The following is an 18730-nucleotide window of genomic DNA, read 5'->3' as shown; positions in this document are numbered from 1 at the left end:
GTTATTTTTTCTGTGATCTCAAAATAAGTTGTATTCAGAAGCAAATTAGTCTACTTTCCAGTCTCAAACTAGCCTTTTCCTCTAGAGAAGAGTTGGTATCTTCAATGAGGCATAGTTGGTATCATCAATTAGGCTATGCCTCATGCTAGGAATTGGATTTTGGCAAGAGGCATCTAGGTACAAAGAAGCTACTTGCAAGAAACATATTTTCTACTCAAAAAATCAACAAAATTATTATTCTTTTCTCCAAATGTAGAAATTAAGACCCCACAATGCAATTCTAGTTAAAGTAGCTAGCTCTTTGAAAAGAAATGACAACAACTCACAGGAACTTCCTCCTGTAATTTATGGAAGGAAATAGTGAAAGTTTTCTCTGAATAAACTGAGAAGCTGACTTTTGTCGCCGAAGCACATCAGAGAGTTGTCAAATTGTCACAGAAGCAGCTCAAGCTCCAGTTTCATTGAATATTCCCAGTTCTTCAATGATATCCGACGCCCTACACTTCAAAACCAACGCAAGAATCACAAGTATTACCATGATACCACCAGAAGAGCCACCAGCTCTGTGAATCCAATAAGGATCAAACCTGGTAAAGCTCCTGTCTAGATACAACGATAAAGCAGTGGCCAAGATCAGCACCAAGAGCAGAAGAGGTACCCAAGAAGCAAGTATGATGGATTCCTCATCAAGTTCCGATTCACTGACTGGTCTCCGATCAATAAACAGAGGTGAAACCACAGCTAGAAGGCCCAAGCCTATGGCCACAAGCTTCTCACAAGAGGAAACCCTGCTGGTCCTGCATGCAGCTATTGGCTCCATTTAGGAAACAGAATTGGGGAGAAACTACCCCCTAATTTCCTTTATGTTTAGTCCACTGAAGCTTAGCAAAGTCGGCACAGGTATCACCAAATTGCCCCATTGATTATGCCTTCGAATAATTTAATTCTTAATTGTTTCTATGAAGAGTAAAGTTTGGTTCAAAACCAATTTTTAATGCATATCGAATGGCCCAAAAATGTTCAATCATGATTCTATTTTTCCATAATACATGACAGCCGGTTAGTGATCAATCAAATGATATCAGATGGTTGAGATCATCTGACAATATAGTTTGCTCGTAGCATACAGATGCTTTAGAGAGAGCATAGATTACTCAGACTTTAGAACTCTGCATCTTGATCGTGGAAATGGAATATTCTTTAAATTTGCAGCTAAAGTAAAATTTGGTTCGCATTGCCTTTCTCAAGGAATGTCCCTATCCAAAGCAGGAAAGGAGAAAATAGCAGTCTCTTTTAACATAGTTGTTTTCGGAGAATCCTTCCGGAAGTTCCAGGTGTTACAAGATAATCTTCTGTAGGAAATATAGTGGTGACAGCTTCTTAATGAAATTCTTTGGAGTTAGGCTGGATGGATGTGAACAAGGCAATAGAGATGGACACGATTTAAATTTGATTCTATTGCTGCCTACATAATTGGTGGGAATCTGATGCTATTAGCATCCTATGGTTTTTCTGCTTTTACATATATATATATGCTATCAGCATGTCAAGAAATTTCTGGATTGTACTGCAAAATCTTTCAGCATAACAAAATAAATCGAACGAGACAAACCACACAGAATCACCAGGTGAGAAGGGCGGTCGATTAATCAATACACCGTTGGTGGTGTTAGTTGTGCTTAGCCATCCAGTGACACACTTTTCATTGACAACATAAATTAACTGTTTGGCTTTAAATGTGCCCAGCTGGAGCCTGAAGAAGTGAGATGGCTTCAAGGAGGAGTTATGTGCAAGCTTATGGTTATGGAGCAACTTCAGGCTTCAGGATAAAAGATTTCAATTAACTTCAGAATGGAATTGCCACTGTGTATGTAATCAGACTGCCATGCTGACGAAAAGATTATATAACTGACATTAAGATACAGAAACAGATTATCCTATATTTCTGTCAGTTGATGAACATTCAAATTACTGGCCGGAAGATCACCACCCAGTATTCAGAACTCACGAAAATACACAACGTATATACCTAGAAGACTGTCAAGGGAATGACCTAATCGGCACCAGGGGAGCTCCTTGACTTGTTTCCATTGAGCCTTCTCATCCATTTCTTCTGTGCTGTAGTGAGATGAGTGAACAATGTAGGGGATGAGCGACTTCTTGGAGAAGCTCCATTTTCTGGCAGTTCAGCAGGAAGTGCAGTAGCAGTGCTAGTAAAGGCATTTAGAACCAAGAATGCTAGTATAGGAGAGAGATCCAGTGTCCCTCCTAGTGGTGGAATGATCCCGCGGAATATGTTCAAGTATGGGTCACACAAAGTGCTGCATTCAAACATCAAGACTGAATCACATGCATGCATATAGATTCTAACACGACAAATTCCAATAAGCAAATAAACAAGCAATTATCAAGCTTTTCATCATCACTGAAGCAAAAAGTTGCTCAAGCCGAAAGTGATATGACATCGATCCATTTTGGCATGGCAACAGATTCATTATCAAACATATTAGGTTAGACTAGGCGATCTATTTTCACCAAAGTTGACATTTTCTAGCCATATCAAAACTCAAATTAAGTAATTTCGGCAATTCTAAGAATGTTATAACAATTGGATTCTAAGCACTAAGTCTAAAATTAAGAAAAAATAAGTTAATTTACATAGATGGGGTGGATGTACCTTAGGGGGCTAACGATAGCAGGAGGAGAGTTAGGAAACCAGGTCAAAACAAGCCTTACAACCAACAAAGTGTTGTATATATTCAAGAAATTAATGATCCCATTAGCCACCACTAGCCCTGCCACTGAATCACCAGGTAAGACAGCTGCAAAGTTGTGATTTGACAGATAGTTGTTCATATTCCTCCTGCAGTACTCCCTCCTGCATTGAATCTAAAATAAAAAAAGAACAGCTCCAGTAAAAACAAATTATTTAAGCAATATAATATTACATTGAGAGACAGATACTAACCCGGGTCATATGTTGGTTAAAATCAGTTACAATGTTTTTGAGAATAGGATTTCGAGAGGCAAAGGAATGGAGGAATCTCAAGCATTTGTCAGCTGCTGAAGTGATTGAATTATGAAGCTCACCCATGAAAATACTTGGATTTTGCTTGATTGGGGGTCTGAGAAATAATGGGTTTTGAAGGATTGAAGAAGAGAGTAACACCATGGAGTTTGGAGCAAAAATTGGTGCTTGGCATTTTGAATTTGTTTTCTCTAAACAATTCTCGTTCAAAGGAGCCATTTTTATTTATTTAGTTAAAGAGAAGGTGGGAGGAGAGGAAGACAGAGCTCAGAGATAGAGAAGCAGATGGATAACGTACAAGGATTTATTTATTTACTAGACTAGATTCGATGCTGATATTTGTATCTCCCACGTGGTAAGCTTTCATTCGCTCCCACTCCAAGCTCCTCATGCTAATGCCCTTGCTTATTTTCTTACATATTTCATCGAAATACTAGTTACCAGTGGCATCTACACTCGGCACAACCATGTTTTTTTTAAAAAAAAATATTTTTTTAATTTTAATATATTGATATAAAAAATAAATTTTTTAATTTATTTTTAAATAAAAATTATTTTGAAAAATTATTTTTACTAAATTTCAAACACAATCTTAAATAAAAAGAAAAACACTAAGACGAAAAGAAATACTAACATGATATATTTTTACTAATGAGTTATGAATTTTATTTTTTATTTTTTTATTTAATGTATATTATATAAAATAATTAATAAAATATCACTAATTATTTATTACCATAATTTTTTTTCTCTGAACATGTTAAATTAGAATGGATAAAATTTGAACAGTAAGACGAGTATAATTCAATTTGGTTAGATTAGTCAGATGTAGAGGTAGACTAGATTATTGGCCCACAACATCGGGCAAATTTTATTTTAATGCAAAAATTATATATAAGTGTTCTTATCATGTTTTTTTTTTAAGTAGAAAAAGATTTAAACTATTTTACGCTTACTTGATGTGACTCGATTAATTTAATGAATTCTAAAATAACCTGAAATACTAGTAAAAATATAATTTGATTAAAAAAATCAAGATGATATTTTATTAATATTGAAACAAAAACATATTAGATCAATCTCAGTCAACCCGAGTTAACTTGTCAAACCTGTAACCCAAATCATGAAATCAAAATAACCTCATAGAAAATAAATTAAAACAATTAGCCCGAACCTCGATAAATCTATTATTTAAAAAAAACTAAAAAAAAAAAAACAAAGCATTGTTACAGTGAACAATACTTTGTGAGAAGGTAAACCTTTTTTAGTTTTTATCTGTAAGATGTTCGTCCACCCAACACTTATACCTATTTTTTTTAAAAAAAATGATGAAGTTATAATTTTGTTTTTCAATATAACATATAAGTTTTCATTTTATAATTTAAGTTTAGATTGTATTTATGGTTTTATGATTCATATACTAAGATGTAGTTTATGTTTTAAGCTTAGATATTACTAGATAATTGGCTTGCATCAGGCTGCTGGTTGGATCAACTTTTTTAATGTAAAAAAAAATTAGATGTTGTTAATGTTTATTATAGTAAAAAAATAATTTAAATTGTATGGGAATTAACTTGATGTGACTCGGTTGACTTGGCAATAATTAATAAAAACATTGCTTCACTCAAAATAAATATCTAAAATAAAATTTTTTATAAATATTAAGACAAAAATATATTGAATTTATCCAAGTTAACCCGGGTCAACCTGTCAATCTGCATATCGAGTCATGAGACCATAATAACTTTCTATAAAATAAATCAAAACAAATTATGAAACATAATTTCTAATAAACTCAATGTTGAAGGATGAAATTGAAAAAAATACAATTAAAAAAGGGACCTAGAAACAATAACTCGGGTCAACCCAAGTTAACGTATTAAACTCGCAACTTAGGTCATGAAATCGGAAAAACCCAATAGAAATTTTTTTAAAATAAATTATAAAACTCAATTCTCAATCAACCCAATATTAAAAGATGAAATTGAAAAAAAATCAATTAAGAAAATGACATAAAAAACAACAAATAGTCAATCCGGGTTAACCCATTAAACCTATGACCCAAGTCAAAAGACGGGGATAACCTCATAGAAAGCCAACTGAAACAAATCACAAAACTTAATTCTTAATAAACTCAATGCTTGAAAGATGAGATTGAGTGAAAAAAATCAATTAGAAAAGGAGAAAAAAAACTCGAATTAACTTTTCAAACCTCCAATCAAAGTTATGAGACCAAGATAGCTATATAAAAAGTAAATTGAAAAAAATTATGAAACTCAATCCTTGATAAACCCATTGTTGAATGATAGAATTGAAATTCAAAAACCAATTAAAAAACAACTGGAATCAGCCCGAGTTAACCTGTTAAACCTGTGACTCAAGTCATGAGACTAGGATAACCTCATGAAAAACAAACCAAAACAGATCATGAAGTCTAATTCACAATTAACCAAGTGTTAAATGATGAAATTTTAAAAATAAGTCAACCAGGAAAAGGGATAAACGACAGTTGGATCACGAGACTATAATAACCTTATAAAAAAAATAATTAAAAAAGATTATGAAACTCAATCCCTAATCAACTTAATGTTAAAAGATGTATTTCAAATTGAAAAAAAAAAGATTGGAAAGGGAAAAAAAACAAAAAGAGAGAGAGAAAAAAACATTATTTCAGTTAATAGTATTATACGAGGAGGGGTATAGTAAAATCCCTTTCTTTTTTAGTTTTTTATTAACCTGCCAAATTCATGATTTGAGACATAAAACGTGGATAACCTCGCAGAAAGCAAACCGAAATAAATCATGAAGTTTAATTTTTGATCCACTAAATATTGAAGAATGAAATTGAAAAAACAAGTCAATTAGGATGAAAAAAAATTCTCGAGTTAACAGAGTTAACTTGTCAAACTTGCGGTTCGGGTCATGAGACTGAGATAACCTTATAAAAAGTAAATTGAAAAAAAAAGAAGTTTAATCCCTAATAAAATTAATAAATCTAATGTTGAATGATGAAATTAAAAAAAAAATAGACTAAAAAATAAAATTAAAAAAAATATTATAATAAATAATGTTTACGAGGAGAGATATAATAAAATTACCCTTATTTTTAGTTTTTTATTAATTTTTATAAAATTAATTGGCCGGGTATTGATAGATATTAGCTAGGTGAAAAAAGTTTTTCACACTTTCGATCTAATTAAAAGTGAAGACTAGTGATGAATTTGTTTTTAAAAAAAACATTCTAGATCAAACACGGGTGAGGAAAATCCAGCATGGACCAACTTAAATCCTGGCGCTCGCGCTAAAGGCCAAATTGATAACAATCATCGCACGTGGCAAGACACTATTCGCCCACGATTACCTAGTCAATGGTCTCCTCTTCTTGACCACCTCCGTTAACCACCATCAATGCAATCTCTCTCTGTGTTGTCTCCTCCACAGTTTCTCTCTCTAAAACTTTAATTTATATCTCAAAATGGTTAACAATTTGCTTCTCGTCGTCTCTCCGAACCCGAAGCGCTGCTTCGGTTTTGACCACATTGATTTCAGTGCTGGCAACTCTAAACGGCCGCGTGGCTCTCCGGCCACGTGCGATCCCTAACTTCACCCTCTCAAGCTCTCTCCAAACCGAAACTAACCTTCAAAACGCTGCGTTTCAAGCTCCGAACAAGAAAAACAATTCGGCGATTCTCCTTGATGTAACCGGAATAATGTGCGGCGCGTGTGTTTCGCGCGTCAAATCGTACTCTCCGCAGACGAGAGAGTTGAATCCGCCGTGGTCAACATGTTGACCGAGACAGCGGCGGTGAAGTTGAAACCGGAGGCGTTGTTGGAGGGAGAAATGTCGGGGAGTGTTGCAGAGAGTTTGGCGAAGAGATTGAGTGAGTGCGGATTTGAAGCGAAGAAGAGGGTATCGGGTAGTGGAGTAGCAGAAAACGTAAAAATGTGGAAAGATATGATTAAAAAGAAGGAGTTGATCGTTAAGAGTAGGAATAGTGTGCTTTTTGCGTGGACTTTGGTTGCTGTGTGTTGCGGATCTCATGCTTCTCATATTTTGCACTCTCTCGGGATTCACGCTGGTCATGGTAATCATACGAACACTCTAACATGCATGCAATGTAATGCATTCATTTCAATCATAATCCCTGACTCGTGCTACTTTCAAGATGTCAAGTGAAGATGATGTAAGTTGAAAATTGAATTTTTTGTGACCTGCTTATATGTGGTTTTTGGTGTAGGTTCGTTTCGCAGGTGCTGCATAGTTCGTATGTGAAGGGAGGCTTAGCTCTGGGAGCTCTTCTGGGACCAGGAAGAGGTACTTAGTTGCCTTGGCAGTATCACTTTTCTCAAGCTTGTTATACTTATATATCACCTGCATAGGAATGAGCCAGAATTCACTTGATCATGCATACTCTGTTATTTTTTATTTGGTACCAATCGTGCAATCTGGTAAAGTTTTGTTGTTTATTAAATTTGGGTCACTGCTTAACATTCTTATTATAAAATATAGCTTGAATATTATTAGTTAAAGAGAAATTTATTTCACATTAAAAAGATAAAGAGGTTTTGTTGTAATTTATAATGCAAGGACACTAAATCAATAGATTTGGATGTTGAAGGGAAGATTTGGAGGGAAAAGTAAAATTGATATATATATATATATATATATATATATATATATATATATATATATATATAATGGCACTTGGTACTTTAATTTAAGTTAATTAATTAATTTTCAGAATTAATTAATTATGCATGACATCTCTTGCCAAGTTGTTAAATTAATTTGAAGGTAGAGGTGTGTCTTTAAACTCTACAGATATATTGGTTTAAAAGAGTGTTATTTTCTTTATAAATACTAGTTTGATATTGACAAAAATTTATTAGAAAACAATCTTCTTCTCTCCCTAATTTTTCTCTACAAACTCTATGTTTATGTTTATACCATAAACAAAATAAAGAAGTTGTTGTTTATAAGTTTAAGATTTTGCTATATCCTGAAGATATATTGCTTTAACCATGCAACAAATACAGTGGAGGCAATTAATATTTTAAAAATAATGATCTTTACGCCTCAAAACCTGTTTACTATACTCACTGACATTACAATTCTTGCTAACTGACTATCGTATTTCTTCTTTCAAATTAGAATGTGTTGATATTTTACTGGTATGTTACAACTGACAAAGTGTAATTGACTCCCTAATGTTGAGACTAGCAATCACAATTCTGATAAAATCTTTTTTACTTCGAAATCTTTTGCAGACTTGCTTGTTGATGGTTTAAGGGCGTTCAAGAAGGGATCACCAAATATGAATTCTCTTGTGGGATTCGGATCTGTTGCATTTATCATCAGCGTGGTGAGACCCTAGTCAGTGCAAAGATTTTCATTTTGCTCACATTGCAAAAGAGTTCATTTTGCTAAGTTTTTTGTGCTGAATTCTTCTCTTGTGTAGATCTCACTTCTCAGCCCTGAGCTCGAATGGGATGCATCTTTCTTTGAGTAACCGGTGACTTGCTTACTTTCAGCATTTGCATTTTCTTCTCAAAGTTTTTGTTTTATGTTTTTTAATTGTATGAGAAAGGTACTTAATCTTCCAAACTGAGTCTGACATAATGCTTAACTCAGCTAAAGTTTACTCCTTGATCTTGTTGAGACGTCTCAAATGCTGTCACTCATCTTATTATATAAGAACCTTTTTACATGTATCAGCCACTAGTTTTCTGTGTATTAAAGCCAGAAGTTAGCTTTTACTTTATGTCTCACTAACAAGTTTCTCATGGGTGGCTATTGCTTTTTAGCGTGCAGGTCATGCTTCTTGGTTTTGTGCTTCTAGGACGTTCTCTTGAAGAAAAGGCAAGGATCAGGGCATCTAGTGATATGAATGAACTTCTTGTAAGTAGTAATGACTTTTATATCTATTAGTGAAAGAAGTAAATGGGATGCTTAGTTGATTCCCATGTGAAACCCAACTCTTTTTATTCCCGGTAAATTGTTTATCTGTTTGGTGTTTGTTGTACTCATAAACACTGTCATTTCTTCAAGCTGAGACAATCTTGGTCCTTTTTCCTCCTGTACTTTCCGTGTCCTTTGACCTTGGTTGCTTTGGGTTCATTTACATTCGTAGTTGAATAACACTGGTAGTGGCCATTTAATGGAAATTTGATTTAACCCTGAACAGTAGAAAGCTTCATTAGTTTCTGAAACATTGTGATGCGATATGCTTCATAGATTTCCATTCAATGCATTGTTCCAATATCACATTTTAGACTGATTACTATTGCCAATGTGAAGACAACAAAGGCAATATTCATTTTTCAACATACAAGAGAACATTGCTTGTTGTGAGGAGCATGCATGACTAAGCATTGATGGCTGATGTTTTTTCAAACTTGGTTAAGTTTCATTATGTTGGGCTCAATTCATGGTTAGCTGCTCTAGATTGGTTCTTTTGTTCTCTTGTTTGTTAGAAAAAAATTAGGGGAGAAAGGTCGAAGGGAAGCATGGTGGAAGACAATTCTCTTTTGTATCATATCACTCCCATAACTGAGGAATTGGGCATAACCGTGGAATTCCCAAAGGACTTGGACTTTGAATACAACTCTTTCAATACTTTATTTATAGTAGTCTATAGATAATTCTAGATATTTAGATAGTCACATCTCCTACATACATGTGCCTAGGATAACTAAAAGGACACTTTGAATGCATAATTCAAAATCAATTCTAACACCTTGTTATTTTTTAAAATCTCATAACTCTTGAAATTTGGATTGTGCTGGAGGATCAACTCGTCATGATTACTACACCTTTCTCATCTTTTGTTGATGACAAACAATTCAATATCTTCTTCTATTTTTTTTTTGAATAGCCACATTTTTGCCACTATATTTTGAATCTTCCTTCTTCATATTAAGGTCTTTCTTGCATCTTTGTTTTAGTCACTCTTTTTATCATGGCTAGCTAATGGCATCTCATTGTCATCTGCTTGTCTTCAATAATTGTATTTGTTTGAACATGGCTACCCATAACCATTTTTCTTTTCTTGTGACCTGCTGTCACATTTCTCTAACCAAACATTTTTTTTCAGGATTTGACTTTTCAAAAGTGGCTTTTGAAAGATTTGACTTTTCAAGTGGCTTTTGTTTTGGCTCACCCTTCATCATGCTGCTGTCTTTTTTTATAACATGGCTCCCTGACCATTTTCTATCTTTTTCTTTAGAAAGAGATTTCTTAATGTCATTTGTACTACACTTTCTCTTGTGTTGAGAATTGTCAACTTGCACTAAGCCTCTCTCTTAGGCATCTTTTATTTCTTTTCATGCAAGATTCCAATTCTCTTGTTGGGCTCTGATATCACTTTGTTACCAAGGAAAGGATCTTTTGTTAGAGAAAGAGGAAGTGTTTGTAGGAAGATATTTATTTTCTCACTCACACATGCTCTAATCCCTCTAAACACACACCAAACCGAACTATCTCCGAGGCCACTTTGTTGGAAATAATTGAAGAAACATATCTCATTCATATCATAGGAAGTCCCGTGAACTTGGACTGATATTATTGAGATTACAATACTTTCATGACACATCCTTATAATAGTCTATAGAGAATTTTAGATATTGGATAATCAAATCATTAATACTTATACATGCATCTAGAAGAACTAAAAAGACATTGAATTTACCCTTCAAAATTAATTCCAACATTGTTGAGCGATCAAAACAAGTCATTGATAGACTTTATTGTTAACTGCAAGTTGGATGAATTTTATTGTTAAACTATACCAAGTAAGCTTTAATAATATAGTGTTTATGTAATAACCTGTGTGATTTCATTGATCTTGTAGTCACTCATGTCCACTCAGTCACGACTTGTAATTTCTTCATCAGATAGCAATTCCCCTACGGATACTGTTCTTCGCTCTGCTGCTATTTACACTGAAGTCCCCACTGATGATGTTCGAGTTGGAGTCACTGTTAGTTCTACCTGGAGAAACTATTCCTGTAGATGTAAAAGCATCACATGATCTCTATCAAATTTCTCATGGTATTAAAATTATATTTTGATTTTCTTTTCTCATATTTCAGTGCTTAATTTATATACGGTAACTCTTTTTTTCATTGATCCAAGTCTCTGGATGTGTATGCAGTTTGTGAATGCGCTCCTTGTTTACAACACTCTTAAGACTTGACATAAATTTGCAGTAGATTTTGATATTTGTCACAAGCAGGAATCTTTAGAGGTAGTGAAAGAAGTGATCCTAAATTATGCTTCAATGATATAATGCATATGGTATATCTGTAATTGCTACTTTCTATATCTATATTCATGAAATGTTACAAACAATGTAAAAAACATTTCTTTCACATTTTCAATCGTTGAAATGCTTGTGTATTCAGATATTCAACTAGCTTGCTCCATCTACTTACCAATGACTTTTTAATGGATTCATACAAAAGTCCATAGACCTATTTTTTATATAGAGTTGCATAGTTTCTTTTCAAACCGAAAGGTTGCATAGTTTCTTTTCAAACCAAAAGGAACTTGCTGATTATTTGACAAATAAGTGGCCAGCATTTCAATTTGCAATGTCATTTGAATCCCAGTAGCATTCATGTTTGATTCTGTTGACATTAAATATTCCTGTCATAGGGAAGTGTTCTTGCAGGAAGAAGTATTGTTGATGAATCCATGCTTACTGGGGAATCACTGCCTGTATTCAAGGGCTCAAAGTCTCAGCTGGAACAATAAACTGGGTATGATTATATTTTTAAATTGCAATGTATCCCATCACTGCTTATATTTGCGATCTGGGTGGCACTTTTTGTATTGATGCATTTATTACCTTCAGATGATTGGGATTAACCTTGTGGGTTATCACAGTAAAAATACCGTGGAACTCCAAAGTTGTCTTGTAAAATTGTGTTGCTAATTTATGTCAATATCTCAGGCTAAAGTAACTCTTTTGAACATGGAATATAAAATCCTGTTCTTTTGTAGCCCTTTCCTTTTATGTTTTGTTATTGCATTGCTGACAATCAGCATTTCTTAAAATATGTTTCAGGATGGTCCTTTAAGGATAGAGGCATTGTCTGTTGGCTCCAACTCAACAATATCTAGTATCATTTGTATGGTATGTTCACTGTTTCTTTTTTTTTTCATTTGTCTCCCTCTTGTTAAAAGAGTAAAAAGCAAATAATACAGATGGATAAACGGATTTGCTTTTATTTTTTTTATTACTTCATAGTAACTCAATGTGTGACCCTAAACAAGATTCCCATGACATTTTTTGGAATGGTTCATTTACATTTTGAAAATGAGCTCTGCTTATTATACCAACTGAGTGCAGATGCAAGTATTGGTGATATAGATAAAAAGGGAAAGAATTAAACATTTGTAAGTGTAGAAAAATGTGTAGCCTGTCTATGGTACCCATCACCAATTGTTTTTTGCATAATTGTGCTTTGAGTATGCAACAAAGTAAATTCAATTAATAATGGAGTTCAGTATGCATGTGTTTTAGCCCGAAAAAATAAATAAATAAATAAATAAAAGGATGCAGATCCATGAAGCTGATCTCAACTAGTTTGGTATTGAGGCTTGACCTGAATTGAGTTGATTACTAGACAATAATGCAAAGCAGAGCGAGAAAGTAGTTCTATTTTTTAGTCTTGATCAGTCTTCTTAAACATAAAACCATGGATTCAGACTTCATGATAATGGCATGCATGAAATGTTAAAATGATTCTTTCGAGTCTTGTGGCATCAACTTGTTACATTTGCGTGAGCAGCTCCAAGGTCTGCCTTCAGCTTTATTGGCTGTATGAAAGTTCACCTCTAGATGAATGCTGCTCACTGTTTTATTGTATTTGGGAATTATAACCTGACAGTAGCTTCAAACTTTTTTTACTATTGTTAAAGCTATATGGTGTAATTTCAGGTTGAGGATGCTCAAGGCAATGAGGCGCCTATACAAAGGCTTGCAGATTCAATAGCTGGACCTTTTGTTTATAGTGTAATGACTATATCTGCAGTAACTTTTTCATTTTGGTAGGGTTTGTTTCCCACCTTTTATAGCACCTGTTATTATCAGCTTGTTGGAATCTAGGATGCAACATGGTTGGTGATAGCGATGTTATTGATTTATCAAACTCAACAATGGCATAACAGAGCACATTCTTTGTTGGGTATCGTGTTTACCTAGCTAAGAGACCTTGTTCCCTTTATTTATACCACACAAATCCATATTTTAATTTTCCTCATTTGCTAGATCACTAAATTTAGATTGCTTGCGATATTGATTTCCATTTATCAGTGCTAGCCTTGAACTTGATGCAGATAACTCATGTTTCGGTCTGACAGGAGTGGGGAGTGATTTTAATCAGTCATGAACTTATGTCTTAATTTGAATTTTTCTTTGCTTCTTGTTTGAATAATATCGTTTAGTTCTCGCTAAAGCATTGGGTTTAAGTTGTTGTAATTATAAATTCATAGATTTATCCTTCTTGATTCTCACACTTTGTTGCATGCACATTCAGGTATTACACCGGTTCACATTTTTTTCCTGATGTTTTGCTCAATGATATTGCTGGACCGGATGGAGATCCTTTGCTGTTGAGCTTGAAACTTTCCGTGGATGTCTTGGTGAGTGGACTTCCTCCTAGTGAATATGAATTTATTCCCCAACCTAACCATGATGAACTATTTAACTGAGTTTGAAGCTGTATATACAATTTCTTTATATTTCTTGACTGTAACATTCATTTTCATTCCAGATAGTTTCCTGCCCATGTGCACTGGGACTTGCCACACCCACTGCAATCCTAGTTGGAACATTGCTTCGTATGTTGTCTAACTTGTCAGTTGTTTCTTTCAAGTTTAATAAGCTGTATACAAAGTCACTTCTAATGTAGTGGTAACTTGCCATTATGAGATTGTAGTTTCTCCATTTTAATGATAACAGAAGCAAAGTCTCATATCTTCCTTTTAATGGTCACTGTTCTTTTTAGAAACGCAAAGTCCCTTTTCTTTTGAAAACATTAGGAGCAAAGCAGGGACTTCTAATAAGAGGAGGGGATGTATTGGAACGCTTAGCAAGCATTAATTATGTTGCTCTAGATAAGGTTATTTCTACATTTAATAGAACTATGCTCTCTTTCTCTGTCAACAGACACACAATACACACTGCACACATGTGAATTGAGATTGACATAGGAAATAAATCATGAGGTTGTTGCATTTGACTCTTGATCATCGAGAACCTTCACACTCCATCCTTGCCCATTTTCCAATTTTCAGACAGGAACCCTTACTGAAGGAAAACCAGCCGTTTCTGCTGTGTCCTCCATCTCTTACAAAGACTCAGAAATTCTTCAAATGGCAGCTGCGGTAGAGAAAACAGCATTGCATCCAATTGCAAGGGCTATTGTAAATAAAGCAGAATCATTGAAATTGACTATCCCGGTAACAAGAGGGCAATTGACAGAACCAGGTTTTGGAACCTTGGCTGAGGTAGATGGAAGTTTGGTTGCAGTAGGTTCTTTGGATTGGGTTCAGGAACGATTCCAGAGAAGGACAAGCATGTCTGATCTAAAGGATCTGGAAACTGAAGTGATGTATCAGTCATCAGAAGGGATGTCATCATCAAGCTATTCAAAAACAGTTGTCTATGTTGGACGTGAAGGGGAAGGCATTATTGGTGCTATTGCAATATCTGACGGTTTGTGCCATGATGCTGAATCTACTGTAATTAAGTAAATTTCTTTCTCAAATGACAATTCTGAGTGAATTTTGTTGCAAGTTGCTATGACAGCTTTCCTTTTTTCTTAACATGTGTACCAGGATTCGGGTTTCGTAAATATAAGTTCCAATTTGATTTCTCTTTTCCATGACTAGCAGACTTGTCCTCAGTATCTCCAACTAGAATTAGTGAAATGGTTGTTGTTATTTCCTGATCGTTGTTTGGTAAATACTTTGTTTTCTAAAATCCAAACAGAAGCATTGCTTTGAACTCTTCAAGACAATCTTAGTGATGCACAATGCACCTGATGTTTTTCTTTTGCCTTTGTCAATGGTCAGTCAGTGACAATATTGGCCAACCACTAAAGAAATTCTAGAGTATTCCCTGGATCTTGAATCATGATAGGAGCTTCGATACAAGCTGAGCAGGGGATTTTTACTTCAGTACTTCATCCTAATTATTAGGTGCTTTTTGCAGAACTTGGATGATAACTAACAAGCTGTGTGGATACTGAAAACAAATCAATTTACTATCCTTGCATCATGCATATCGACTTAAAATCTTCTACTTGCCATCCAAGCACATGGTTTGCTGCTTTATTCTCTTCTTTGTTTTGCTCTGATAGGTAGGCTCCAGCAGAACGGTATCAACATGGTCCTCTTATCAGGAGACAGAGAAGAAGCAGTTGCAACCATAGCAAAAAGGAGTTGGGATAGGTAGTGAATTTATCAATGCATCCTTGAATCCGAGGCAAAAATATAAAGCTATAACAAGTCTTCAAGCAGCAGGGCATCGGGTTGCAATGGTAGCCTCTCTCTCTCTCTAGTGCTTCCAGAATTTTATTTTGACCTTGACAAAACAATATCACAACAATCATCTCATCTGGTTAAGAAATCCGGTCATTCTTTTCAGTGAAATATTGCGTGCAGCCGAAGTTAATTGGAGGAGAACTTGAGTTCTTGAAATATTTTCACTGAAGAAATGCTGTTGCAACTCATTGTTCTATATGGGAATTAGTGTGAATTCTCCATGCATTTAAATCTAACTGCTATGGATGCTACAAATATAGTTCTGCAGTGTTTTTTTTATTTTCGCAGTCAAACCATACTGTAAACATGAGATTAGAAAGTGTAAAATATGATGCCTATTCTGTCAACACATTGAAGTTAAAATTATTACTGGTGGAAACCATACGCAGCTGACTGTTAGGTTTTTGAAGGTAGGTGATGGGATAAATGATGCACCTTCTTTGGCTCTTGCCGATGTTGGGATTGCCATCCAGAATGAAGCTCAAGAAAATGCTGCATCTGATGTTGCATCCATTGTACTTCTTGGCAACAGGCTTTCACAGGTAAGATTTGCTTTTCTGATAAAATTTCTTAAACTAATCTCTTTTTGTTGATGAATGATGAATCCTGAAATTTCATTTCCCTGTATTATGATTCATATTACTCATAGGCATTATTTGTCGCTAAGAGTATCAAGGCGATACCAACTTCATCATCCGATTTTTTTTTTCAGTTACAAGAGGGGGAATGGGTGTTGTTGAGCCACGAAGCTTCTTGGCACTTCATCATTTAATCCATTATCAATGGCATTGAATTTTGATAATGTTGTAGTCCTTGTCCAACAATTAAAAATGAGATTTGTCTTTCTGGAAATTGAAAAAAGAAGAAGAAATGAGATTGTATTTTTCAGGCATGAAATTTCTACCCATTGATGATACTACTGGGATTTTCAATTAATAACTAATAGTGAGTAGAACCAAGATAAAAACCTCGTGGATGGTTCTGATATATGTCATGACAGGTCGTAGATGCCCTGGATCTTTCACGAGCAACAATGGCCAAGGTGTACCAAAATTTATCATGGGCAATTGCGTATAACGTTGTCGCCATTCCTATTGCAGCCGGAGTACTGCTTCCCCAATACGATTTTGCCATGGCTCCTTCACTTTCAGGTGAGTAAAGTTACATTGCTCATTCCATAACTGAGAAAAATCCTTAAACTGAATGAAAACAAAGGCCATGGATCGTAATTTGAGCAAGCAAGTCTTTGACTCATCATTACTCATGGATCCTATCTCAGAAAATTTCCTTTCCGTGTTCACGGAGCAACTATTGATGTTTGGTTTGACAGGTGGACTGATGGCTTTGAGCTCGGTATTTGTTGTAACCAACTCATTGCCTCTACAGCTCCATAAGTCGTAAACTGGGAGGAACAGATAGAGAGCTAATATGCCTACGTTTCAACTTGCTTACGAGATGGCCTGTATAAATAATAGCGAGGTAATCCAAACACCCAGGTAGTGGAATAAAAATGAGAAATGCCTCTCTGTGCTCGTGTTAATTCCACAGTGCAACCATGGGATGCTTTTCCAGTACTGGGCGAGCAGACATTTTCAACTCTATCTCCCACCCTGGACTCCCCGTCTGTTTGTCTTTTATTTCTTTCACGTCACGCAAGTAAAACTAGATGTTCCGTGCTTCACATAGTTGATAACTTGAAATTTATGAGATCAAACACTTGACCATAAATTTGCATGACAAAAAAATAAGCTAAACCCATTATCCACTTCCAGTTTTTTTCCCGGATTAGTTAAAATAGCATCTCTATTATCAATTCAATCATGTATTTTCAAATTCAACCAATCAAGTATAATCTCTTAAAAATGAAAATTTATCTCAACGTACTGAGTAATTTTCTTTGCCACTGGAGTGATTATCATTATTTGTTCTTTTATTTTTGTTTATGTCATTTCTCACTCCCACCATCCACACCCTTCTCATTGAGTAACCTCTCCGGTTTGGCAAGATAGAGCCAGTCAGCTAAAAAAAAGAAAAATACAAGAACTCGATTGAATGATAACAGTGGAGGTTTTTCCAAAAAAAACCATGTAAAGCATAATTTCCCGTTTGCATACATGTTCGGTTCGTATGACATGTTTTTTATGAAAATTTAAATATTTTTTTATTTTAGATTTTTTTTTAATGTTTTTAAGTTTTTTTTTTTTTTGGTATGTCTTAAATAATTCCTCCGATACGTGCGACTCCATTACATTGAGTTTTTCTCCTTCTTTACGAGAAGTAGATTGATCAATTACCTAAAGCAGGCAGGATACCCTCATCAGCATACGCTGTGATATATAGCAAGTACAACAGTGACATCACATTAGAAAATTCACTGTCCTCTACTGGATATTATTATATAATATATTACTTTAGTTAATCTTAACGGATGGGATATTCTCTTGTTGCCTTTTTTGTAAATTATGGGCTTATGATGTTTGGCTACCAATGGAGAAGAGTAGTAGACTCTGAGGCCATGAATCCATTAAATATATGCATTAAATGGGCACGTGACTCTGCTCAAAAACGCTTTACATGCGATAACTTGGCGCAGATTACTACCAGTACAATAGCAGAAGTTTTTGCCATCTTGTCACCCAAAAAAATAATTCTTTTAAGGAAAATTAGTATCCACTTTGGCACTGCATGGGCCATGCACCACGTTACAGTGCTCCCAATTGATTACACGTGGTGGACCTCCTCCCTCCCCTACTACCTACTGGTACTAGAGCCTATTGTCTAGCAATTATGAACATTTAACAATCTAGCAGGAAAACAGGCAAATTATGAACAATTTTTCTACAAAAACTACACCGATGAAACAGTCCATCAGTTAGGAAAGGATTGTACATACAGGCTACCGAGATATAAAACAAATTGGGGAAGATGTGTTTGACGTATGAACATAATTGGCAGGGCTCACCATCCTCAATAAATTACTGTGCTACTACCACATGCCTTCTGGCATGCTTACCCTCCTTAGCTAAGATTCCCATGCCCAAAAGGGACCGGGGATGAAATTTCAATGGAAATTAACCTTTTGTCTAGATCAATGCAGTTGATGCATAGTGAGTTGGATAAGAAGGTGACTCGTGGTGTCTCTTTGCTAT

General features: G+C 34.9%; 4 protein-coding genes across 4 annotated transcripts; 2 read left to right on the top strand and 2 right to left on the bottom strand.

The window, feature by feature from the left end:
* Window positions 1–206: 206 nt before the first annotated feature.
* LOC7491989 (uncharacterized) lies at window positions 207–1745 on the bottom strand. The gene has a single exon (XM_024603135.2). The coding sequence runs from the start codon at window positions 818–820 to the stop codon at window positions 446–448; it is 375 nt and encodes a 124-aa protein (XP_024458903.1). The 5' UTR covers window positions 821–1745; the 3' UTR covers window positions 207–445.
* A 144-nt stretch (window positions 1746–1889) lies between these two features.
* LOC7492292 (ylmG homolog protein 2, chloroplastic) lies at window positions 1890–3321 on the bottom strand. Its single transcript, XM_002308486.4, has 3 exons — window positions 2969–3321; window positions 2678–2889; window positions 1890–2321 (listed from the first exon to the last, which is right to left on the bottom strand). The coding sequence occupies exons 1-3, from the start codon at window positions 3245–3247 to the stop codon at window positions 2054–2056; spliced, it is 759 nt and encodes a 252-aa protein (XP_002308522.1). The 5' UTR covers window positions 3248–3321; the 3' UTR covers window positions 1890–2053.
* A 3491-nt stretch (window positions 3322–6812) lies between these two features.
* Window positions 6813–8538, top strand: LOC127905452 (copper-transporting ATPase PAA2, chloroplastic-like). The gene is made up of 4 exons (XM_052453761.1): window positions 6813–7052; window positions 7280–7343; window positions 8297–8391; window positions 8488–8538. Exons 1-4 carry the CDS (start codon window positions 6813–6815, stop codon window positions 8536–8538), a joined length of 450 nt encoding a protein of 149 aa, XP_052309721.1.
* Window positions 8301–17484, top strand: LOC7492290 (copper-transporting ATPase PAA2, chloroplastic). Its single transcript, XM_052454059.1, is given in 17 exon segments — window positions 8301–8391; window positions 8488–8541; window positions 8834–8927; window positions 10879–11078; window positions 11685–11751; window positions 11754–11788; window positions 12097–12165; window positions 12973–13082; window positions 13571–13676; window positions 13808–13874; window positions 14076–14155; window positions 14331–14785; window positions 15402–15477; window positions 15479–15577; window positions 15992–16123; window positions 16582–16732; window positions 16912–17484. Coding segments are annotated over 14 exon segments (1542 nt in total). The 5' UTR covers window positions 8301–8391; window positions 8488–8541; window positions 8834–8927; window positions 10879–11054; the 3' UTR covers window positions 16983–17484.
* Window positions 17485–18730: the final 1246 nt, after the last annotated feature.

Source organism: Populus trichocarpa, chromosome 6 (assembly GCF_000002775.5).
Source record: "Populus trichocarpa isolate Nisqually-1 chromosome 6, P.trichocarpa_v4.1, whole genome shotgun sequence".
NCBI lineage: Eukaryota > Viridiplantae > Streptophyta > Magnoliopsida > Malpighiales > Salicaceae > Populus > Populus trichocarpa.
Note: the sequence above shows the minus strand (reverse complement) of the source record. Positions and strands in the feature narration are given on the sequence as shown.